General features: G+C 47.5%; 2 protein-coding genes across 2 annotated transcripts in view; both read right to left on the reverse strand.

Moving 5' to 3' along the window:
• Positions 1 to 25,836, reverse strand: part of LOC309450358 (olfactory receptor 14A16-like) — a gene marked incomplete at its 3' end in the record, with an annotated part of 259,029 nt that overhangs the window by 153,831 nt on the left and 79,362 nt on the right. The gene's annotated exons all lie outside the window — the stretch shown is intronic.
• Positions 22,727 to 23,659, reverse strand: LOC309450366 (olfactory receptor 14J1-like; the record flags this gene model as incomplete). Its single annotated transcript, XM_082073184.1, has 1 exon — positions 22,727 to 23,659. One exon carries the CDS (start codon positions 23,657 to 23,659, stop codon positions 22,727 to 22,729), a length of 933 nt encoding a protein of 310 aa, XP_081929310.1.

A 25,836-nucleotide genomic window follows, 5' to 3' on the forward strand; every position in this document is an offset into this window, starting at 1 on the left:
TGGGAGGACAGGCTGGGAGAGTTGGTGCAGTTCAGCCTGGAGAAGAGAAGGCTCCGGGGGGACCTTATTGCCGCCTTTGTGTACTTAAAAGAAGACAATAAGAATGATGGGGAGAGACTTCTGAGCAGGACATGTTGTGATAGGACAAGGGGTCATGGTTTTGAACTAGAAGGGCAGACTTAAAGGCCAGACATGAGGAAGACATTTTTTACAATGGGGAAGATGAAATAACAGCACCGATTGCCCAGAGAGGTGGTGGATGCCCCATCCCTGGAGACATCCCAGGCCAGGCTGGATGGGACTCTGAGCAACCTGAGCTGGTGAAGACGTCCCTGCTCATTGCAGGGGGTTGGACTAGACGGCCTTTCAGGGGGTTGGACTAGACGGCCTTTCAAGCTCCATGGCAACACTCTCTATGATTCAATGATTCCTTCCTCCAAGGAAAGCTCCACCACCTGGGAAATGACCCTTCAAGCATAGAATCACAGGATCATAGAATCATAGAATCATGTGAGTTGGAAGAGACCATTGAGATCATGGAGTCCAACCATAACCTAACTCTAGAACTAAACCATGTCCCTAAAGCTTCATCTATACATCTTTTAGACACCTCCAGGAGTGGTGACTCAACCACTTCCCTGGGCAGCCTGTTCCACTGCTTCACAAACTTTTCCATGAGGAAATGTTTCCTAATATCAATTCTGCACATTTTCTGGCACAAGCTGAGGCCGTTTACTGTCATCCTATCAGTTGCTACTCAGGAGAAGAGCAACACCCTCCATGCTACAACCTCTTTTCAGACAGTTGTAGAGAGCGAGAAGGTCTCCCCTCAGTCTCCTTTTCTCCAGGCTAAACACCCCTTGTCCCTCAGCTGCTCCTTAGAAGTCTTGTGCTCCAGACCCTCAACAGCCTTGTCCCCCTCCTCTGCACTCACTCCAGCACCTCAAGGTCTTTGCAATAGTGAGGATGTTAGCAATCAGGACACATAACCACGGGCGTAGTTATATGCGGTGCTTTATTTCAGCGCTGGGAAACCAGGGGTTCGCACCCAAAGCGGCTTCGCTGGTCAGTTTAAGTTACACAGTATTTATACAGTCCATTGACATACATATTCATATATTCATTAAGATACGTAACGGTTACTCAATATTGATTACAACATCAATTGCTACATCTTGGAACTATTTTGATCATGTGCAGTGTCCTCACTCTATACGTATTTAGGCTAAGATAAAAGCTAGGTTGTTAAGATAGGAGTGTACTCGAACACGATATGCTTGAACATCCTCTCAGGGACAGTTTACAAAACTGATTCATCCTTCCAGGAACATTTTGTAAAACTGGTTCTGTTACTAACATTTCCCCCCTTTGAAAATGCTTTTCTATTCTTAGACAATGCATTTTCACCTCAATCAATTTCTTCGATTATTCATTGGTAATTCTCTTCAGGTGTGATAGTTCCAGTCGTGCTTCTTCATAAGCTGGAGGGTTATCAAATATAGGATTAGCATAATTCCTACTCAGGATACTGAAAATGCGATTATTCCTAGCATTTGTTTGACTAATTATGCGCTTAATACCTACATACAACAACCAATGAAGAACAATGACAATTGCAAGTACAACTACACTTTCTAGTAGTGAATGTACCCATCCTCCCAAACTTAAATCGAATTTATTCAACAGAGCTCCTATCCAGCTCTGTTCTGCATCTTGTTTTTCCTTTTGCAGCTCCACTTGTGTTTGGGTCAGCTTGGAAATGTCTTTCTCAGCCTCTGAAGTTACGTCTGGAATATGGATGCAGCAGTGATCGATTCTGTCTTTCAAATATCCACAGACGCCATTTTCTTTTAATAACATTATGTCGAGTGCCATTCTATTCTGCAAGGTCATTTTAGTCGTAGCTTGTAATTGTATATTGAGATCCCGAAACCCCTTTTTTGTTATTCTAGCCAATGGATCCATTTGCCCGATCAATTTATCAATCATTTCTCTATTTCTGTAGGCTGCAATTGGTGTAAAGAAAGATTCTAGTGCCCAGCTAAATTTAACACTGCTTGATGGTTCATGCCACACATCATCCTCATTTATTTCCCGTTTATGTCTGATCTGTAATGGTTCTTGCCTATTTTTCAAAGGTGACCTTTTCCAAATGGGACATAGTGTTGGCAACTCCAAAGTAATTTCTCTAATTGGTCCTCCCATTGGCAAATGTGTAGTCCAGGTCCCATCACTTAAGGCCCAAACTAAATGTCCCATACTGCCTATAACTCCTTTACAGTCAATTTTGTCTTTATCAATGCCAATTTTAAAGGCTGCCTGTGGGTCTAACTGTTTCCGACAAATGCAGCCTGTAATCACTGCTACTTTTACAATGGACAAAGGTATCTCTTTAATGTCTGTTTGACAAGTTATCACCCGTGAGCAATTCCACCATGGTACTGTTATTCCTTCTGTTACATCGGACCACCGTATGCACCATGGAATTGCTTCACTGTATTGGTATTGTTGTACAATACTTAATGTCCACATATTGTTCCATAATTCAGTTATGTTTTTGTTATCCTGATCTTTGCATTCCCAGTAGGTCTGTTCAACCTTTTGATTCACTATTTTAGTGGTCCACTTGTCATAGAAGCACCATCCTAGATCGTGGAATCATCCTATTGTAATATACCTTGCTTTAGGTAATTTTAAACAATCTGCCCTGTGTCCTGGCGTTTTCCATTTTTGTCCTTCTCTTATCCTTTGTTCAGTTGGAACTTCTTCTATTCTAGTGTGGGATTCACATGCTATCTTACCAGTTCTGTTTATTTCTGGTAAGGTAGTAGCGATTATTCCCCACTGTACTGGATCCTCAGCTGATTTTGGTATGGGAAGGCAGGCAGTGATGCTACTGATATTTTGTGTTTGTGCAAAGTCTCGGATTAATCCTATCATTAGGTTCTCTGCCTGATTTTGTGCACTTTGTACTACCTGTGGTATCTGGGTACTTTCATTACTATCTACTGCTCTTCGTGGCCTAATTTGCAATCCCATTCGAATAGTCTCATTTTTGCATTTATAAATTTTCCATGCATCGGGCGAGCTTTCCCACTGTCTATCAGGGGCCTTGTGGAATAGAGTGGCACTTCCCTCTCCAATTTTCAAAAGCACAAAAACTCGGGGTATAACCAAAACCAAAGCTTGGTAATGCAGACCAGGCATTATTGCAATGTAATCTTGAGTGTGGTTGGACCTAGGATATGTGATGACCACGTTTTCGGAACCTTCTTCACACGGGTGTAATGTATCCAGGAGTCCACCCCGGCAACTTTAACTGCGGTAAATGTGGTCAAGAGTACTTGGTGAGGTCCGTCCCAGCGTTGTCTCAAAGGCTCTTCGTTCCAGTTTTTCACATATACAGTGTCCCCAGGTTCTATATTATGTACTGGATTTTCAAGTGCCAGTGGTCGATTCCACACTAATGCAGATCGGAGTCGATTCAGTGTCCTGCCAAGAGACAACATGTAGTTGTACAAGTCCTGATTACCCTTTATGTGGACCTCTGGATTTGGGTTTGGTGCTTCATAGGGTTTGCCATACAGAATTTCGTACGGACTTACTGACATTCCGCTCTTAGGTTTTATCCTGATACGCAACAATGCTATTGGTAAGGCCTGTGGCCATTGAATCTTTGCCTCCTGACAGACCTTATTAAGTTGTCTTTTTAAGGTTTGGTTCATTTTCTCTACCTGTCCACTGGACCGGGGCCTCCAGGGAGTATGCAGATCCCACTGGATCCCTAAACATCTGCTGACCTCCTTTACCAGTTGTGCCACAAAATGGGGTCCCTATCGGATGATATTCCTATGGGTACCCCAAATCTAGGGATTATCTCTTTTAATAACCATTTCACAGTTTCTTTTGCTTGGTTGGTGCGACAAGGGAAGGCTTCTGGCCATCCAGAAAAGGTATCACCACAGTGAGTAGATACCTATATCCACGAGTTCTGGGGAGTTCCGCGTAATCTATTTGCCAATAATCCCTGGGTTGCATGCCTGTCTTAATTTTCCCCATTTCTATTTTTCTTTTTACTAGAGGATTATTTTTCAAGCAAATTTCACACTTAGCTGTAATAGACTTTGCCATTGTTACATCTGGACCGACATAATTTGTTTTCTTAGATAAGTTCCCAATGCTTCTGCACCCCAGTGACACTTCTGGTGTCCGTCTGGAGTTTTCCTCTCATAATAGTGGCTGGCACCACAACTTGTCCATTGGTGGTCACATACAACCCAGAATTATTCTTGCTGGCTCTTACTAGACTTGCCAGTTTTTCATCTCCTATGGAATACTTAGGTGGCTCTGAAGGTAATAAATCAATTGCTCTTACCTTCTGGGAGACAAGACCCACCATTGTTCTCACTTGCCGTGCCACCGACCGAGCTGTTTGATCAGCAAGCCCATTTCCCCCAATAATTTTCGATGTTCCACTTTGATGAGCTTTACAGTGCATTATAGCAACTTGTGATGGTTTCTGAATGGCATTAATCAAGTTCAGTATTTCCTTCTGGTATTTAATGTTTGTTCCTTGTGAAGAGAGCAGTCCCCGCTCTTTCCAAAGGGCTCCATGCACATGAACAACTCCGAACACATCTGCCAGCGGGGTGTTGCTCAAATCAGGATGACTTGTATGGGTGTATTCGATAACTTCCACACAATCATGTTCCAGGTCTCCTTCTTCTGTACCTGCACCCAAAAACTCAGCAGGATTCATTAGGTTCGTAGTTTTTAGAACAACATCATCTTGTTCTGTCAGAATTCCCTGGTATTTCATCATTCTGCTTGGGGAAAGCCAATGGCCCCCCTTTTGTTCCAATGCTGTTGTCACCATATGGGATACAAACACTTCTATCCTTTTTCCCATAGTTAGTTTTCGGACCTCCTGGATCAGCATTACTGTAGCAGCTACCGCCCGTAAGCATGCCGGCCACCCCACACTTACCGGATCTAGCTGTTTGGAAAAATAGCCAACAGGTCTTTTCCAGGATCCTAGTCGTTGGGTTAATACTCCCAAGGCAAGTCTTTGTCACTCGTGTACAAACAACTGGAAGTCTTTGCTCAAGTCCGGCAGGCCCAAAGCAGATGCCTGCATCAAAGCCTGTTTTAGCTTTTGGAAGGCCTCACGTTGTGGCTTTCCCCACTTGAATGTTTTATTCCTTTGTGCTTCATACAAAGGTTTGGCGATCAACCCATAGTCCATAATCCAGAGTCTGCACCATCCTGTCATTCCTAAAAAAAGATCTCAACTCATGTAAGTTTTGTGGTTCTGGAATAGAACAAATAGCATGTATCCTGTTCAGGCTTAGCCTTTGCTGTCTTTGAGAGAGCTCGCATCCTAAATAGATCACAGTCTCGGATGCAATCTGAGCTTTATTTTTCGATACTTTGTACCCGTTCATTCCCAATTGGTTCAATATTTCAATTGTTACCTGGATGCAGAGTTCTCGTGTCTCAGTCGCAATCAGAATATCATCTACATATTGTAGCAACAAATACCATTGTCGAGGGATCATGATATGACCTTTGTAGTCCATTCCTCGAGTTCCTTGGCTAGTTGATTTCCAAAGATGGTTGGGCTATTCTTGAACCCTTGTGGAAGGCGTGTCCAGGTTAACTGAGTTTTCCTCCCATTGTGTGGATTTTCCCATTCAAAGGCCAATAGCTTTTTGCTTTCATGGTCAAGGGGTATGCAGAAGAAGGCATCTTTTAGATCAAGTACAGTAAACCATTTATATTTCTCTTTCACAGATGTTAACAAGGTATATGGATTTGCAACTACTGGATAAATGTCCTTAGTGATCTGGTTCACAGCCCGCAAATCTTGGACTAATCGATAACTACCATCAGGTTTCTTTACTGGAAAAATTGGAGTATTATATTCTGATTCACATTCCTCTAGAATACCATATTTCAAGAATTTTTCAATTAGAGGTACTATTCCTAAGCTAGCTTCTAGTTTCAGTGGGTACTGCCTCAACTGTACTGCCTTGGCATCTTCCTTCAGTTCCACTTTTACGGGCTGGGCTGTTTTTGATTTCCCAGGTATGTCAGTCTCCCATACCATAGGAATCACAGCCTCCTCCACTGCTTGCGGTATTTTCACCACCAGGTTTTCTTTTAATAACAGAATTTGTCCTACCTTAGATTCCGGAATTTTCATTACCAGGTTTCCATCCTCAAATGTTATTACGGCATCCAATTTGGTCAATAAATCCCGTCCCAAAAGGGAGACTGGACAGTCTGGAACATATAAGAACTCGTGGGTTAATTCCTTTTCTCCAAAACACAAATCTAAGGGTTGTAGGAATGGCCGTACTTCTTCTTTCCCTGTGGCACCAACAATCGTTGTTGTTTTATGACCTACTGTTCCCTGTAAGGAATTTAGCACAGAATAGGTAGCCCCTGTGTCCACTAAAAATCTCACATCCTGGTCCCCCACTTGTACTGTCACCAAGGGCTCCTTATTCTGGGTATCTATTTTCGTGCTTTCATATAGTCAGCTGTCATTACTATACTCCCCCAACACCATATTCTGTACTGCATTTCCTACTGCATTTGGTACCTGACTCATGGAACCCGGACGGCTCGGGCATTCGTTTTTCCAGTGCCCTTGCTGCTTACAATAAGCACATTGATCTGGACCAAGCTTTACAACAGGTCGCAAAGGAATTCCCTGAACATTCCGAAACCCACGCCCTCGACCGTTTCTAATTCCTCTACCACGGACTCCTGTTCCTACTCCCCTGCTTTGTCCTTGGACCAGAGCCAACAGGTCTTGCTGATAACGCCTTGACTGTTCCTTTTCTCTATTATTATAGACTTTCCAGGCTGTTTCTAACATAACATCCAGATCTCGTAATTGTGCCCCCTCCAGTTTCTGCAATTTCTTTCGAATATCATCTTGAGACTGTCCTAAGAAGATTAAAGCTAACTGAGCCTTTGCTTGTTCTGTTTCAGTATCTAAATCTCTATATTTCTTTGCAGTTTCCTTCAATCTTTCTAAAAAGGCTGAAGGGGATTCGTTCTTTTCCTGCTTAACACTATACAATTTTGACCAATTCATTTGTTTCGGTATAGCAGTCTGAACGCCGATTAATAACCAGTCCTGATACCTCCGGAGGCGATATAAACCGCTTCCAGTATTATAATCCCATAGGGGATCCTCCTTTGGAAAGTTTTCATCAACATTACCGTTCACTGTCCCATTCCGAATATCCTCCCTTACTTTATCTCTTGCTACCCGTATAACCATATCTTTTTCTGTAGAGTCCATTAATGCATCAAGAATCACTTGCAAATCATCCCAGTCAGGATTCTGCGTTTTAATTATCATTTTAATTACCCTTGCAACCTTGTCCGGGTTTTCTCGGTAAGGACCAGCTGATTGTTTCCAGATCATTAAATCCCCCGGTGAGAACGGAACTTTTACATAAATTGGTTCTGCCCCCCATCCTACCGCCTGTCTTAGGGGTGCTATTATCTTTGATGGTCCACCCCCCTTTTGGGCTTTCTTTTGTCTGTTCCTAGTCCTGTGGGATATTGGTGGTGTTGTTACTCCTTTTACACCACTTGCTGCCCCCTCATCACCACTGAAATTGGTATCACTTTCAGTAAAACGCACGGGTGCCGAGGGTTTAAGGGGTTTAAGGGGTTTAGGTACAGGGGGTTCTGTTTCCGGAGGTGCAACATCAAGACACGGCAGATCCAATTCTAAAGCGTTACTGCTGCTGTTTTCTATTGCCATACACGTCATGCATTTCTTTTCTGCCATACATCCCATACATTTATCATTAATACAACTCCTCCGGACTAACATTAACCCACAATCCTTCCTCCAGTCCTGTTTTTTTTCAAGATAGAAAAAGAGATCTACGTATTGTACTTCATCCCATCTGCCTTCCCTCTGACAAAACCTCATTAATTCGACAATAGTCCCATGGTCTAAAGTGCCCTCCGGTGGCCACTGTACTTCATTAGGCAGGTCATATTCAGGCCACCGGCTGTGGGTTGTCTGAATTTAGAGTTGATAAGTTAGTTTTCTGAATTTAGAGTTAATAAGTTAGTTTGCTGTATGTTTGCTGTATGAATAAGGTTAAGTGTTGCAATAGTTGTGAAACACAGCGCGCTCGGACGGGACCTGGAGACAAGGAGCTTGTGGTCAGTGGCAGCGCCTGCGCCCTGGAATAAGGAGCGGCCTGTGACTGCGAAATGGCCGTCTTGTCGTCATGCGAACACCGCCTGACCAACGTTCCCGCCATAGCTAGCCTAGTGTATGTTAAAGTGATTAGCCAATCAGCATAGAACACGCGTGCCTTCTGCCATATAAATGTGTGCTTGCTGAGCAATAAAGCGGACATCTTGCTTGCATCAAGCTGCGCCCCCGTCTCTCAATCGCGGCAAATTGGTGACCCCGACGTGATCGTCAGCGACGTGATCGCCGGAGATTGAAAAACCACCTACCTGGTGGCATGTCGCGAGTCCCGCAGAACGTGGAATGAGCTGCTGAAAGGAAGCAGGACAAGCCAGCCGGCCAATCAATCCCTCCGTCTGGAACGAGAGGTGAGCTGCGGGAAACGAACAAAATGGGGAATCAAGTGTCGTCCCCTGAGAGAGACGTTTATGAACTAATGAAAGCTCTGCTTAAAAAGCAGGGGAAAAAGACTCTTTCAGGACAAGATCTTAAGTTAATCCTTAAATGGGTGCAGGTTAAGATCCCCACAGTGACTGCCTCTTCTATTTTTACGCGTGAACTTTGGGACGATGTGGGGGTAAAGTTATGGGACGCAGCCACCTCAGGAAATGAGGAAGCGCAGCGTATGCTCCCCGGATGGAGAAAAATTTTTGAAACCATAAAGGCACAAGAGCAAAGTCAGCGAGGCTCTGAGGAGAGAGCTCAGTCACCTCCTTCCTACCCCTCTAATATCGCTGGTGGGGCAGGACCCTCTGCGTCACCGTTAGCTTGTGCTGCTGGACGTCCCCCGGAGGATGATCCCTTTGACCCGGGTCTGATAGACCCCGAAAAGGAGCCTGATCTCTCCCCCCCTGATCCTCATGAAGTTTGGGGAGAGATAAAGCGCCAAGCTTTGAAGGAGGGGGAACTGGACATAGCAAGAACCATAGTTGCCCCTGTGATATACCAAGGACGGGGCGGGGCGGCTCAGTGGGAACCCCTTTCTTTCTCGGTCATCAAGGAATTGCGTCGTACAGTTACCGAACATGGGTTGTCCTCTCCCTATTTCGCGAGCCTCGTAGCCTCTGTGTTTGATACGTATGTTATGACCCCACATGATTTAAAATCTCTCGCGCAGTTGTTATTAACCCCAACACAATATACGATGTGGGAGTCCCAGTGGAGGACTGGATTGCAGGCGGTTTTATTGGGTTATGCAGGCCATGCGAATGCTGCTATAGCTGGATTAACTATGGAACACCTTACAGGAACTGGGCAGCATTCTGATCCGGCTGGCCAAGCTAGGGATATCCCCCGGGAGGCTTTAGAAGCGATTCGGGAGGAAGCAAAGAAGGCCCTGCTGAAAGTTCCTGACTCTGGTAAACCCCAAAAAGCATTTACTGGTATCACTCGGGAACCCCGTGAGCCGTATATGCAGTTTATAGATAGATTAAAACAAGCCTTAGAGCGGCAAGTTGATAACGTACAAGCTCGGGAGATTCTACTCCTTAAACTGGCTGTGGAAAACGCTAACGCTGATTGTAAAAAGCTCTTGAAGTCTCTCCCAAATCAAAACCCCACCTTAATTGAAATGGTGGAAGCCTGTAATAGAATTGGCACTATGGATCACAAATATGAGGCCATGGCTGCTGCTTTTGCGGCCATGCGCGGCCCGATGGGCGCCAACCCACAGCGAAACTGCTATGGGTGTGGAAAGCCGGGACACCTTAAAAAAGATTGCTTTAGTGCCAATGCTGGAAAACGACCCCAGACACCTGGGGTTTGCCCCAAGTGTCAAAAAGGGCGTCATTATGCCAACCAATGTCGATCTAAATATGACTCCCAGGGACGCCCCATACAGGGAAACCGATCGCAGAGCGCGGGATCGCGGCGCACACAGACATAAGTTCTGCGACCTGCACCCCCGCGGATGCAGGGGGAAGCGGTAGTGTTTCCAGCCTCAGCCCAGCAACAGCAGGGAGTGCCGGCCTGGACCTGGCAACCGCTCACTCAATAACGCTACTCGATTCTTCTGTCCATTTATTACCTACCAACGTTGCTGGCCCTTTACCTCCCCGAACACAGGCATTATTATTAGGAAGATCGTCCACCACTCTGTCAGGACTTTTTGTATTGCCCGGAGTAATCGATCCTGACAGTAATTCAGAAATCAAAATTATGGCCTGGACCCTGTTTCCTCCTTGTACAGTGCCAGAGGGCAGTCGTATCGCGCAATTAATACTGATCCCTAAGGGGAACTATGTCCCAATTTCTGACCAATCGCTCCCATGGAGACAGGGAAGTTTTGGGTCTACGGGAGAGCCACAAATTTTATGGGTCCAATCCATCTCACAAAAGCACCCCATATGTCGATGCACCCTTGTCCGTGGAGACCAACAAGTAACGTTAAGTGGAATTATTGATACAGGTGCAGATGTTACAGTTGTCTCTCAAGCTAAGTGGCCTCCACAGTGGCCTTTAGCCAATGTTTCTCAGACACTAGCAGGGATTGGGGGGTTTGGAGCTAGCCGCCAAAGCACAGAGATGATTCAAATACGGACTCCCGAGGGACAAGTTGCTTCAGTCAAACCGTTTGTTTTGCCAGTTCCTATGGTTCTATGGGGGCGCGATGTGCTGTCCCAGTGGGGAATGTCCATCCAGACACATTTTTAGGTGGGGCCATTGAGGGGCGTGAAACCCTAAAATTGACTTGGAAAACTGATTCCCCTATCTGGGTTGATCAATGGCCCCTGCCACTAGAAAAGCTTCACGCCCTCCAGGAAATTGTCAGCGAACAGCTATCCATGGGACACATTGTGCCTTCCACTAGCCCCTGGAACTCGCCTGTTTTTGTTATCAAAAAACAAACTGGCAAGTGGCGCTTGCTCCATGACCTGAGAAAAATTAATGACGCTATGGAAGATATGGGGGCCCTGCAACCCGGGCTTCCATCACCCACCATGATCCCTCGCAATTGGCATTTGACTGTCATCGACCTCAAAGACTGCTTTTTCAACATCCCGTTGCATCCAGACGATGCTCCTAAATTTGCTTTTTCGGTCCCTAGCGTTAATATGCAAGCTCCATTGCAGAGATATCATTGGGTTGTGCTACCACAAGGAATGAAAAATAGCCCCACCATATGTCAATGGTATGTGGCGAAAATACTTAGTCCTGTCAGAACTGTGGTACCTGCTGCATTGTTATATCATTACATGGATGACATTCTAGTGGCAGCACAACACCATGAGGTCATGGAGAAAGCTGTAGCCCTTGTCATGGCTGCCGTGAAAACGGCAGGCCTCTGTATTGCACCAGAAAAGATTCAAAAAACACCACCTTGGAAATATTTGGGATGGCGTATAAGAATTCAGACTATTGTTCCTCAGCCCCTGCAGATACAAGCAAATGTAAAAACTCTACATGACGTACAGAAACTGCTAGGAACTATTAACTGGGTTAGACCATTGCTAGGAATTACTAATGCGGACCTTAGCCCCTTGTTTGAAATGCTCAAAGGGAGCTCAGATTTGTGTGCTCCGCGGAACCTTAATCCGGAAGCCGTGGATTCCTTGAATAAGGTTGTGACAGCGATTGCCCGTAGGCAAGCGTATCAATGGGCGCCAGAATTGCCTTTTCAATTGATTGTTCTTAACCCTGCTCGGCAACCTCATGCCCTCATTTTTCAATGGGACTGTCAAGAAACAGAACCTCTGCTGATCATTGAATGGATTTTTTTGCCTAATCAAGCCACAAAAACTATTTCAACACAGCATGAAATGTTTGCATCTTTAATCATCAGGGCTCGACAGCGATTACTTACCCTGACGGGCACGGACTTTACCCTTATATGTATGCTGGTAACAAGTGTTTACCTGCAATGGTTACAACAACAATCAGATGCACTAGGCATAGCTCTAACTGGCTATGCAGGCCAACTCACTTCTCATCCGCCTTCTCACAAACTGTTAAGCGTTGATTTTCACCTTCAACCTATTCCAAAGCGGAGTGACCGGCCTTTACAAGCCCTCACTGTATTCACGGATGGGTCTGGCAAATCCCACAAGTCTGTCGTCCTTTGGTGGGATGACCATCGGGAGCAGTGGAACTCAGATATAGAGACTGTTCAGGGTTCTCCTCAAATAGTAGAATTATCTGCAGTTGTTCGAGTGTTTCGAAAATGGTCTGTCCCTCTCAACATAATCACTGATTCTGCTTATGTTGCAGGAATTGTTAACCGTGCCGAGGCTTCCATGTTGCGTGATGTTTCTCATGTTGCATTATTTGACTTGTTACAGGAACTTATCTTCCTATTGGACTCCCGTCTTCACCCTTATTTCATTATGCATGTTAGATCTCATGCTTCTTTACCTGGTTTTATCGCAGAAGGAAACCGGCAGGCTGACATGCTGACGTTACCAGTACAGGTGTTACCAGATCGATTAGCGCAAGCTAGACTCAGCCACTCCTTTTTTCATCAAAACGCTGCAGGCCTTAAGCGTCAATTTGGCCTTACTATGCAACAAGCCCATAATATCATTGCGGTGTGTCCTGATTGTCAAAGGCACTCTTTCCCTTCCATAGCGGGAGGAGTCAACCCCAGAGGGCTACAGAGCCTTCAACTCTGGCAAACAGATGTCACTCATTTTGCTGAATTTGGCCGTTTAAGGTTTGTTCATTGCTCTGTTGATACATTTTCGGGAATGTTATTTGCCTCCTGTCACACAGGAGAAAAAGCACGCGATGTGCAAAAACATCTAATGCGCGCTTTTGCCACTTTAGGGGTACCCTCTCAAATTAAAACTGACAATGGTCCCGCATATGTATCTAAAACCTTAACAACCTTTTTTGCCTCTTGGGGTATATTACACGTTACAGGCATCCCGCACTCTCCTACGGGACAAGCTCTAATAGAACGTTCCCATCAAACCTTAAAACGCCTGTTATTAAAACAAAAAGGGGGAATAGGGGCCGCTACGCCAGAGGAGCGAATACAGAAAGCCTTGTATGTTTTTAATTTTTTGAATTGTTCCCTATTAGACAGCAATCTTCCAGTAGTTCGCCATTTTAGCACCAACACCCTTTTTGAACCCAAGGTTAAGCCGCCAGTATTGATCCGGGACCCCGAAACAGGTAAGATAATGGGACCCTATCCCCTTGTCACATGGGGAAGAGGCTATGCTTGTATTTCCACAGAAAGAGGCCCTCGCTGGATCCCGGCAAAAAATGTGAGACCGTTCTGAGAGACACTACAGCAGTCTCCTGAAGACATTTCTGGTCCTGATCCTGCGACTGATATAGAAGACACTACCGATCAATAATTGAATGAACTCTGTTCCAGAGGTTGCGAAAATGGGCAAAAGAATAGTTGTTTTAATTGTTATTTTAATTGTGATTATTGCAAAGCCCATAGCTACTGGCTTTGATTTGCACAACATTGATCCTCGCACTAATGTGGACCAAAGTCAGAAAGGAATCACTAACAGCTCCGTACTACTGTTGGTAAAACAGGATGTCCTCGAGTTGGTCGGTCGCCGACCTTGGGAGGTACCAGTTAATTAAAACAAAAAAGGGGGAGATGTGTATTATCTGAATTTAGAGTTGATAAGCTAAGTTTTTGTATTTGGAGTTAATAAGTTAGTTTGCTATATGTTTGCTGTGTGTTTAAGGTTAAGTGTTGTAATAGTTGCGAGGTGTGGCGTGCTCGGGCAGGACTTGGAGGAGGGGAGCTTGTGGACAATAGCAGTGCCTGCACCCTGAGGCGGGAAGCAGCTTGTAAATACTGGTTAGACGCATTAACCACGAAATGGCCGTTTTGTTGCCATGCGAACCAACGTTCACGCCTTAGCCAGCCTTCTGTCTGTCAAAGTGATTAGCCAATCAGCAATAAGACGTGTGCCTTCTGATGTATAAAAGGGTGCTCACCGAGCAAATAAATTGGACACTTTGCTTGCATCAAGTTGCGTCCCCGTCTCTCAATCGCGGCAAATTGGCACGGTGTCCCTCAATGTTCTTGTACCCGAGGTCGGCCACTACAGTTGGATGGGTTGACAAACAGGTGGGTGAACACCAGTTGGATATGAGGCTGACAGAGCAGTGGTGAAGGGGTCTCATGCCCAACCTCGAGACCACTGGGACTTACTGGGGCTTTGGGGCAGCACAGGGGACTGCTGAGACCTGGGCAGTTTAATACTTTGATAATCTGTGACCTTGAGGAGACAACTCTCACCACATTTGTTGATGATGCTAAATTGGGAAACCTCATAGGCAGGAGGGCTGTCCTGTCAGGAACATCACGACAGGGAAGGACAAATGGCAGGTCCTGCACCTGGCATAGACAAACCCCTGAAGATGTTGATAACTGGGAGAGAGGTCAGTGGAGGGCTGCTAAGATGCTCAGGGACCGGGACACTTGCTGGGAGGAGAAACTGAGGGAAAGGGCCTTTGTTCAGCCTGGAGAAGAGAAGGCTTTGGGCACCTTGTCACAGCCTCTCTGTCCCTGCGGGGAGGTTTTTCCAGAAGGTGGAGCCGGTCTTGTTATGGAGACGCTTGGCAGGGGGATAATAGACAATAGTCAGATGTTGAAATAAGGAAGGTTCAGGCTGCAGATAAGGAAAATATCCTTCTCAGTGAAGGCATCAAAGCATCGGAGCAGCTTCCCCAGCTTTGTTGTGGTGTCTCCGTCCTTGGATGTTTTCCAGCCCCCACATGGTAAAGCCTTGAGCAACGTGGTCTCACTCCACAGCTGAACGTGCTGTGGGGAGGAGGTCAGACCTGAGACCTCCTGAACTCCCATGCAGGAGAGTGGAAACCCGAACGGTGTTGTGGTCCCTTCCCCTCTGAGTCTTCCCCTGATGACAGCAGGGAATGTTCTCAGGTTCCCCGTGACCATGGAAGTCAGTCAGTATAGTCAGACCAGCTGGAGCTTGCTTGTCCTCTTGTGATGCTCAGCAATAAAAGCCATGAGAAGGGCCAAGGTGTGCAGGGGGGATTCATAATTAAGGCATTTGCCTTCTGAAGCAACTGCTACATGAACTGATGCCCAGTTTCCCGGGAAAGGGTTGGACATCAGCTGCTGATGGCAAGCAGAGAATAAATCCTTTTGCTTCCACAGGCAATCTGTGCTTTTCTTTATTAAACTGCCTTTATCTCAAACAATGAGTTTTTCTTCCCCGTGTCCTCTCGAGCAGGGGAGTGATTGTGTGGTTTAGTGGAACTAAAATGTGGCAGCCAGGTTAACCCACTACATTCCTTTTTGTGCCCAACGTGGGGCATGAGACAAGGGCAGTTTTGTATTAATGGTGCTACAGTTATAGCAGCTATTTGGTAGAGAGTGTCTGTGCAAGTCACTGAGTTTTCTGTCTGTGCTACTTATCTCCTGATTTTGCTGAGCTTGGGAACATGTTAATACAAACAAAGTCTACGCTCTTTGCCCTGGTATTGATGTCTTTACTGTGTTGGGGTGGGTATTCTATCTTGTGGAGAGGATAAGGGAACACATCTCCCTCTTCCCTTAGAATCACAGAATGGTTTGGGTTGGAAGAGACCTTAAAGATCATCTAGTTCCAGCCCCCCTGACCCACATCTTCCTCTAGAAAACGTTGCTCAAATCTCATTGTGTTGGTTTGACTGAAACTGAGTTAATTTTCTTCATGCAGTTAGAAACTTTTTTGCAGCTAGCATGGTCATTGTTTGGATTTAGTTTGGGAGAAATCAGATAACACCCCGGGACAGAGATAATGTTTTTCTCCAAGTAACTTTCCAGTGGTTTTGAAGTGGAACAAAGAGAATACAAGAGTCTATTATCTTAGTTGCTGTCTGGGAGCCAAGGTCTTTCTGAGCTCTGTGCCCACAGGTGCGAAGCAGCTGGGAAGGGAAGCATGGATGGGACAGAGCTTGACTGACAGCCAGACTGACCAATGAGAATATTCCATGCCATTAGCATCAGGCTTCATGCTGAAGGAGGGCAGGGTTTTCTGGATGCAGAGATTGAGACCTGTTTCAGTTCTGCTGTGTTTCGGTGGAGTTCCATCTGGGAGTTTGTTTTGGTTTGACCTTTTGCCATTTTACCATTTTGCAAGGACCTCTGGGCCTTTCTGCAGTTTTCCCTCTTCCCCTGGGATCAGATGTTCACGACCAGGCTGCTCTCTCTCTTTCCTGGACCGGCTGCTTGGTGCAGGCAGAGTTTGTGAGGAATTGCATTGAGTATCTTATTTTATATTCAATTTTCCATTTTATATGTGTTATTAGCCGTGGTGGTATATTAGTATTATTTTGTTATTTTATTAAACCGTGTTTATCTCAGTCCAGGAGTTTCTCCCTTCGCTTTTGATTCTCTCCCCCATTTGGGGGTGGGGGGTGGGAGTGAACGAGCAGCTATCGTGGTTGTGATTGCTACCTCGGGCTAAACCACAACAAGGGGCTAAACAGAAATGTTTTCACAGTCTGTGTTTTCACAAGAACATCACCAAAACCCATTTTACCTTTTTTTTCATCTCTTCTGACAAAGTCTCTCTCCCTTCCCCCAAATCTCCCATCTCTCTTGCACAGGTTCTGTCATGACATACCCAGCTCTTTAAGCACTCTTGGATGAATCTCATCAGGCCTCATCGACTTGCAGGGATCCAGCTGGAGTCACAGGGGTTGATTCCTTTCATGTGGTAGAGCAGCAGGAATGCGTGGAGCTCTGCCTGGGGACAGACAATGGCAGCTGAATGTTGAGGAGTCAGCATGAGAGGGCAGAACAACATGGGCAGTGTTGTGGTGACTGGACATCAGCTACAGACTCACTGATGAGGAATTGGAATTAGATGAGGCCTCCTTCAGACAAATGAAAGAAGCCTCATGTTTCCAGGGCCGTGTCCTCATGGCAGACCTGAGATATCCCAATATCTGCAAGGAACCAGCCATCCAGGAGGGTTTGGAGCCCATTGACAACATCTTCCTGACACGGGTGACTGAGGATTTGGTGGGGTGAGGTGCCCTGTGGGACTTCACACTTACAAACCAGAAAGAGTTGGTCAGGATGGAACAGTCAGGGATGGGAAAGTAGAGCTGAGGCAATGTACTTTCCAAGTATTGCCTCAGGGATACACAGAATCATAGAATGTCCTGATTTGGAAGGACCCACAGGATCATTGAGTCCAATTCCTGTCCCTGCACAGTTCACACCATGTGCCTGAGGACATTGTCCAGTCTCTTCTTGAACATTGTCAGGCTTGGGGCCGTGACAGCATCCAGCGTTCCAGCGTCCAGCACCCTCTGGGTGAAGAACCTTTTCTTCATGTCCAACTGACCCTCCCCTGGCATATCTTCCTGCAATTCCCTGTGACTTATAGACATTAATAAGGTCCCCCCTTAGCCTCCTCTTCTCCAAACTAAAGAGACCCAGCTCCCTCAGCCTTTCTTCATAAGGGAGATGCTCCACTCCCTTAATCATCTTTGTTGCCCTACGCTGGACTCTCTCCAGCAGTTCCCTGTTTTTCTTGAACTGAGGGGCCACAACTGGACACAATACTCCAGATGGGGTCTCACCAGGGCGGAGTAGAGGGGAAGGAGGACCTCTCTCGATCTACTAACCAAGTGAGCACAAATGCCATCAGCTGTTCCTTGGGATTCCATGAAGGCCTGTGGGACAGACAGTGTCTTGAGGTCACTTCACGTTGGGAGTAACATCCCATGGGAAATCATCCACTGGGATCTTCTTCCTTGAACTGTGATCCCTGTGTCCATTCCTCATGATGTGGAACATCTCAGATGAGTGCAGAGCAGGGGGACACACAACAGGGCTGAGGTGCCTCCCGTCCTTTGGGATGGGCAACAGGAGGCCAGAGGGACACTGTGACTCCTGCCTGTGTGTAAAAGGGACAGACTCTGTCTCTGAACATCCCTGCATGCATAAGGAGTCCATGAGGACAGTTCAGATGTGGATGCCTGACAGAACCTGACATTTCTGTATCTGACTCCAGGAACAAACCCCACTGGCCCCGGCAGATCAATCTCACGTGCTCCTGTCTGCTACATCATCCTTACCCTCAGGACCATTGAGTCCAACCACAACCTAAATCTAGCACTGAACCGTGCCCATAAAAACCTCGTCTAAAGGCCTTTAAAACACCTACAGAGATGGTGACTCCACCACTGCCCCGGGCAGCCTCTTCCACCACATGACAACACTTTCCAGGAAGACTTTTTTTCCTAATATTCAATCTAAACCTCCTCTGGTGCAATTTGGGGCCATTTCCTCTTGTCCTATCACTTGCTACTTGGGAGAAGAAATCAACACCCTCCATGTTCCAACCTCCTTTCAGGTAGTTGTAGACAGTGATAAGGTCTCCCCTCAGCCTCCTGTTCTCCAGGCTGAACCCACCAGTTCCCTCAACTGCTCCTCATCACACTTGTGCTCCAGCCCCTCAGCAGTTTCGTTGCCTCCTCTGCACTCCCTCTAGTGCCTCAATGTCCTTCTATTGAAGAGGGACCCAAAACTGAACACAGGATTCAAGGTGGGACCTCACCAGTGCAGAGTACAGCAGCACAATCACTTCTGTAGTCCTGCTGGCCATACCACTCCTGATACAATCCAGCATAGTGTTGGTGGTCTTTGTGGCTGCCTGGGCACACGCTGGCTCATGTTCAGCTGCTGTCATTCAACATCCCCAGATCCCTTTCCACGAGGAAATTTTCCAGGCACTCGTCCCTGAGCCTGTAGCGCTACCTGGGGTTGTTGTGACCCACATGCTGCACCCGGCACTTGTTAAAACTCAGACAACAGACCTCAGGCCAATGATCCAGCTGGTCCAGATCCCTCTGCATGGCCTTCCCATTCTCCAGCAGATCAACACTCTCACCCAACCTTCTGTCATCTGCAAACTTACTGAGGGTGCACTTGATCCTATCATCCGAATCATTGAAAGAGATTAAACAGAACTGGCCCCAATACTGAGCCCTGGGGACACGACTCGTGACCAGCCACCAACTGGATTTGGCTCCGTTCAACATAACTCTATGGGCTCAGTCCTCCATCCAGTTCTTTATCCATCGCAGATACACCATCCAGGCCATGAGCTGCAGCTTCTCCAGGAGATGCTGTGGGATACAGTGTCAAAGGCTTTACTGAAGTCAAAGGACACAATATCCACAGCCTTTCCCTCATCCACTTATTGGGTCACCTTGTCATAGAAGGAGATCAGGTTGGTCAAACAGGACCTGCCTTTCTTAAACCCATGTTGACTGTTCCTGATCACATGGTTCTCTGGTATGTGCTGTGTGATGTTACTCAAGATCATCTGCTCCATGACCTTGCCCATCACCTAGGTTAGACAGGCAAGCCTGTAGTTCCCCAGATCGTCTTTCTGGCCCTTCCTCTAGATGGGTGTCATGTTAGTCAACTTCCAGTGAACTGGGACTGCCCCAGTTAGCCAGGATTGCTGATAGATAACAGAAAGTGGCTCAGTGATCACCTCCACCAGCTCCCTCAGCACCCTTGGGTGTATCCCATGCACCTGGGCTGTATTCCTGACACCAGCTTTGGATAAGGCATCCAGTCTTCCGCCCTGCCCTGAGGAGCCCCTGGGTTTATGGTGCTGTTTGCACAGACACAGCTCTGATCAAGTGGTTCCCATGGCCTGCTCCTCTCTGCAGCCTCAGGGATGCCACTGTAGGGACAACAGGACTGTCTCAAGTTACATGAGACCTTAGGAGCCCCACAAATCCAAGGGCACAGCCATTTGTTTTAAAATTGCCTTTCCCATCCTGCCCCATTCCCAGTTCAAAATTCAAAGAGTGTCTAAACTGGATGTGTTGGTGTGTTCTTGGTCATGTTTGTACTCAAAGGTTAGAAGGACAAGAGTGATATCCATAGATGACCAGTAGGCAGTGTGGGACGTGGCTGCAGACCAGTATCTGCTCTCCACAAAACCTTCCTTGAGCTTGACATCAATCCTGTGCTCCAGCTCCACCGCAGGTTTGACAAAGCCGGTGTCTCTGTGAGGAGACACCAGAACTGAAATGGCCACGTCCTGCTGTTGCCCTTGGCCACGGCTCCAGGGAAGCAGCAGCCTCGAGTCACAGGCAGCCAAGAGGGAGCGACAACTGAGGTGCCCATAAGCAGCCCCAAGGCCACCGGGGCTGCTCCTCCATGGGGCAGCATTTGCCTCCTGGATGAGAGGAAATGGCCCCAAATTGTGCCAGAGAAGTTTCAGATTGAATATTAGGAAAAAATTCTTCCTGGAGAGGGCTGTCAGGCATTGGAACAGGCTGCCCAGGGCAGTGGTGGAGTCACCATTCCTGCAGGGGTTTATTAGATGTTTAGACGAGGTTCTTAGGGACACGGTTCAGTGCTAGATTTAGGTTGTGGTTGGACTCAATGGCCCTGAGGGTCTCTTCCAACTGAAATAATTCTATGATTCTCTATTATCAACTGGAATATTCTTCTATCACATCTTCTAAGTGCTCTTCACATATCTGCCTCTTCACCTACAGTCCTGAAACTTATCTAATTAGATGCACAAGTGTTGAATACTAATTGTAAATGATGAAAGCACCACCGCTCTGTCAGTCTGGTCTGATACCTGCCAGTCCCAGGCAAACACCTCAGGTACATGGGGCCTCTCGAGGTTTGCACTGGGTGCTTATAGTGAGACCATGGAGCTCAGCCCAAAAACCTGAGAACTCCCCTCAAAACTGAAAACCAAACCAACAACAACAACAACCAAAAGAACAAAAAACCCCACATTTTTTTTTTCATCAGATGAAATAATTCAAAATTTCCAATAAAATGTCTGCAGAATTTCTATCCTGCCAAAATACGAATTTTCAGAAAGTGTATGGACTGTGGGAGATGAAACGCTGGCCTTTCCCTGTGCTTGCAGTGCCAGAACTCTATTACTACGTGTATTTAATCCCTTCCTTGTTTTCCAAGTGCCTGGACATGGCTGCAGGAAGACTTGTCCTATTTCCTTGCCAGGGACAGAGGTCGGCTCACTAGCCCATAATTCTCCCAGTTCTCATTCCTGCTCTTCTAGAAGACAGGTTTGACAACTGCCTTTTCCAAGGACCTGAGTACCTCTCTGGTTGCTCTGACACATTTGAGACCACAATCCAGACTCTCGGGTAAGGACAACATAGCAGACAGGAGCATGTGAGATTGATCTGTCTGGGCCAGTGGGGTTTGTTCTGGAGTCACACACAGAAATGTCAGGTTCTGTCAGGTGTCCACATCTGAGCTGGCCTCATGGGCTCCTTATGCACCCAGGGATGTTCAGAGACAGAGTCTGTCCCTTTTACACACAGAGGCAGGAATCACCGTGTCCCTCTGGCCTCCTGTTGCCACTCCCAAAGGACGGGAGACACCTCAGCCCTGCGCTGTGTCACCTGCTCTGCACTCATCTGACATGTCCCACGTCACGAGGAATGGACACAGGGACATTGGTTAAAGGAAGCACGTCCCAGTGCTGCATTCAAACAGTTTCCATGCAATGCTATTCCCAATGAGAAATGACCTCGAGACCCTGTCTGTCCCACAGGCCATCATGGAACCCCAAGGAATAGCTGATGGTCTTTGTGCTGACTCAAGTTCATGTCAACTCATGTACCTGTTCTGCATGCTCACATCCCATCTGTACAATGTGAACATGGATTTCTGACCTACTCATTCAGTGTAATTCCATGGAGGAACAAAGACCTCTGAGCTGGGGTGAGAGGCCAGTGCTGAAAATGGTGGTTGTGAGGGGCCAGTCCAGGTGATTGACCTGGGGCTCCTTCCATGGGGTGTCCAGTGCACAGGGGCACAGCCCAGCCCCTGCTCTGCTGGTCCTGCAGGTCTCTGGCAGGAGCCTGGCTGTGAGAGGACACTGCTGTGTGCCAGCCCTGCACACACACGCTGTTCAGCATTACACTGGTGTTTCATCTGCGGGTGACTTTTGTAGGAATATGCTTGAAACTTTGCAAGAAGATATAAACCATCATGCACCGCCCAAAGAAGATCATTTTCCTTATGCAAGTACTGTTACTGAAGCCAGGTCTGTCACAGCAGTGCCCATTGCCTGTCCCTGCCTGCGCCCACAGCACTGACACACAGCAGGACGGTCACCAAGCTGCCAGAGCACTCAGGCCTTGCACCAACACAAGGGATGAGAGGGAGAGTGTGGAGTGGAACCAGAACAGCTCTGGAAGAACAAGCGCTGCTGCTCCCTGGCAGGGCTGACATGCCAGAGCTGTTTTCCCCTCCACCCATGCACAGGAACTGTCTCTGGAGCTAAAAAAGCCTTTGCAGAAGTGGATATAGTGAGAAACAAGTTACTAAAGAGCCCTTTATTCTCTTTAGAGACAAGGAGAGCACTGCTGCTCATTTAAGCAACCAACAGTTATAAAAGAAAAGCCAGCAGCGAATTAGAAAGGGGTTGACAACATTATCACAATTAGAAAACAACCAACAACACCAGAAAATCCAGTTGACAGGCTGGGCTTGTAATTAGCTACATTAAAACTCCTGTATAGAAGAAGATGGCCAGTTTATTGCTTCAGAAAACACAAAGTCAAGAGTTTCCACAAGGCATCTTTGAGCTCCTGGTTCCTCATGCTGTAGATGAGGGGGTTCACTGCTGGAGGCACCACTGAGTACAGAACAGACACCACCAGGTCCAGGGATGGGGAGGAGATGGAGGGGGGTATCAGGTTGGCAAACATGGCAGTGCTGAGAAACAGGGAGACCACGGCCAGGTGAGGGAGGCAGGTGGAAAAGGCTTTGTGCCGACCCTGCTCAGAGGGGATCCTCAGCACGGCCCTCAAGATCTGCACATAGGAGAAAAGAATGAAAATAAAACACCCAAATGCTAAACCGACACTGACCTTGAGAAGCCCAACTTCCCTGAAGTATGAATGTGAGCAGGAGAGCTTGAGGATCTGGGGGATTTCACAGAAGAACTGGCCCAGGGCATTGCCCTTGCACAGGGGCAGTGAAAATGTATTGGCCGTGAGCAGCAGAGCATTGAGAAACCCAGTGGCCCAGGCAGCTGCTGCCATGTGGACACAAGCTCTGCTGCCCAGGAGGGTCCCGTAGTGCAGGGGTTTGCAGATGGCAACGTAGCGGTCGTACGACATGATGGTGAGAAGAGAATATTCTGCTACTATCAAGAATGCAAATGAAAAGAATTGTGCAGCACAACACGAGTATGATATGGCCCTGGTATCCCACAGAGAGTTGGCCATGGACTTGGGGACAATGGTGGAGATGGTGCCCAGGTCGAGGAGGGCGAGGTTGAGCAGGAAGAAGTACACGGGGGTGTGCAGGTGCTGGTCCCAGGCTATGGTGGTGATGATGAGGCCGTTGCCCAGGAGGGCAGCCAGGTAGATGCCCAGGAAGAGCCAGAAGTGCAAGAGCTGCAGCTCCCGTGTGTCTGTGAACGGCAGGAGTAGGAACTGGGTGATGGAGCTGCTGTTGGACATTGGCTGCCTGTGGGCATGAGGACCTGTGCAAGGAGGAAAAGACAGTGACAAGTTAGGGGAGATTTCTCTGAGGAAAATAAACATGCTGTTTCTCATGGAAAACCCCCTCCCTGATGGAGGGATGCTTCAGCTCATTGTCTCTTTCTGCTAAATGAGAAAAACCTGTTCATCAAAGCTTAAAATGCAGCTTGGGTATCTGGTTTCCATGAAGACATCTTTGGGGCAAGACCCCTTGAGTTCGTGTCAGAACAAGAATTGACCGACACTCACACCCCAACCCCAGAGAGCAAGAGCACCAGGGACAGGTGGAGAAACAGGGAAGGACACTGCAGTGCTACCAGAAAATAAAGCAGGGACAGAAAGGCAGATGGGTGCAGACACAGCAGTGAAGGTGCAGAAATGCTGGGGTGAGAGCAGGTGGGGAAGCGAGATGGGTGTCTGCAGCCTGCAGGGAAAGAGGGGCAGGGGTAGCACCGTGTAGAACAGCCTGTGGTGGAGATGGCAAAGGGCGCTGTAAGGCTGGAAGGGACCCACAGAACCCAGGTCTCTGTCCCCTTGGCCAGGGCAGTTGTCTCTGCCACTGAGGCCCAGGAGAAGACATGTTGTCCTTATGGCACTGGGGCCTCGCTGCCTCCTTGCAGCCCCATGGGGAACCTGGAAGTTGTTGTCCCAGTGTTGTCCTTCCCTGGGCCTTGCACACCCACATCCCACGGTCCCAGGAAGAGCCCTGAGCCGTGTGTGAGGGACAGGATCCCCCTTCCCATTGCCTGCAGGTCATGGCTCCTCCTTTCTGCTTCAGAAAGCAAACCAGGGGGTTTCTGAGCATCAGAAGTGAAGAGAAGACTCAAAGGAGACCTCATGGTGACTACAGCTTCCTCACAAGGGGAGAAGGAAGGGAAGTTTTTGATCTCTTCTCACTGGTGACCAATGACAGAACCCAAGGGAATGGAAGAAATATGTGCCAGGGGAGGGTCAGTGGGACATGAGGAAAAGGTTCTTCCCCCAGAGGTGCTGGACACTGAACAGGCTCCCCAGGGAGGTGTCACGGCCCCAACCTGACAGTGTTCAAGAAGAGACTGGACAACGTCCTCAGACACACAGTGTGACCTGTGGGGTGTCCTGTGCAGGGACAGGAGTTGGACTCCATGATCCTTGTGAGTCCTTCCAACTCTGGACGTTCCATGATTCTATGAAACACTAGGTCAAAAGCCCCTGTTTTCATTTTATAGATGAGATGTAAACATACACATCATGTGCGTGTCCAGTGTGTGCATGTGGTGAGATGAACCCAAGGGAGCACAAATGCCATCAGCTATTCCTTGGGCTGCCATAAAGGTCAGTGGGACAGAGATGGTGTTCAGGGGTCTCTTCCAACCTGCGTTATTGTAGGATTACATGAATCCTTTCCTTGGAGAGCTCTTTCACGTCAGAATAGACAGAGAAAGATGAAGAAAAAAGCAGAGGCAGAAGCAGAGCTGTAAAATGCCCCAGAGTAAATACAGCAGCTCCTCTGAGGAACGTTTCTCCACTCAAACCCTTGATAGGAATCTGTTAGATAAACGTGATGAAAGCAGCTCAGTTTGATCTGCTCACACACTGGACCACAAGGAGGGTGATGGTGGGTACGATGTCGTGTGGTCACTTGTGTCTCAGGAGCTCATAGTCCAGTAGGAACCAATGGGTGTGGAGGGCACTGTGAGGTCACTTCTGCCTCTGCAGGGGATTGGCCAACAGCAGGAACATGGCTGGGAAAGGACTGTGAGGTCACACACACCAGACGAGCAATGGGGCCCAATCAGCATGGCTGGATGAAAGGCAGGTCCTGCTTGACCAGCCTGATCTCCTTCTGTGACAAGGTGACCGGCTGAGCAGATGAGGGACAGTCTGTCGTGGGGAGTGGATCCGCCACACAGGCTGTGGGTGTTGTGTCCTTAGACTGCAGTAAAGCCTGTGACACCGTGTCCCACAGCATCTCCTGGAGAAGCTGCAGCTCGTGGGATGGGTGTATGTGCGATGGGTAAAGAGCTGGCTGGAAGGCATTTTAGAGCCATTTGTCCCCTTCCTGTTCACATGGGCATCCCATGAATGCATCACTGCTCTACCCCAGTGTAGACAGGCACAAGGCCTTCTCCTCCTGGACCTCTCGCCTGACCTGTGCCACTGGTTTCTCCAGCAGC

This window comes from Streptopelia decaocto (assembly GCF_964273445.1).
Source record: "Streptopelia decaocto genome assembly, chromosome: 26".
NCBI lineage: Eukaryota > Metazoa > Chordata > Aves > Columbiformes > Columbidae > Streptopelia > Streptopelia decaocto.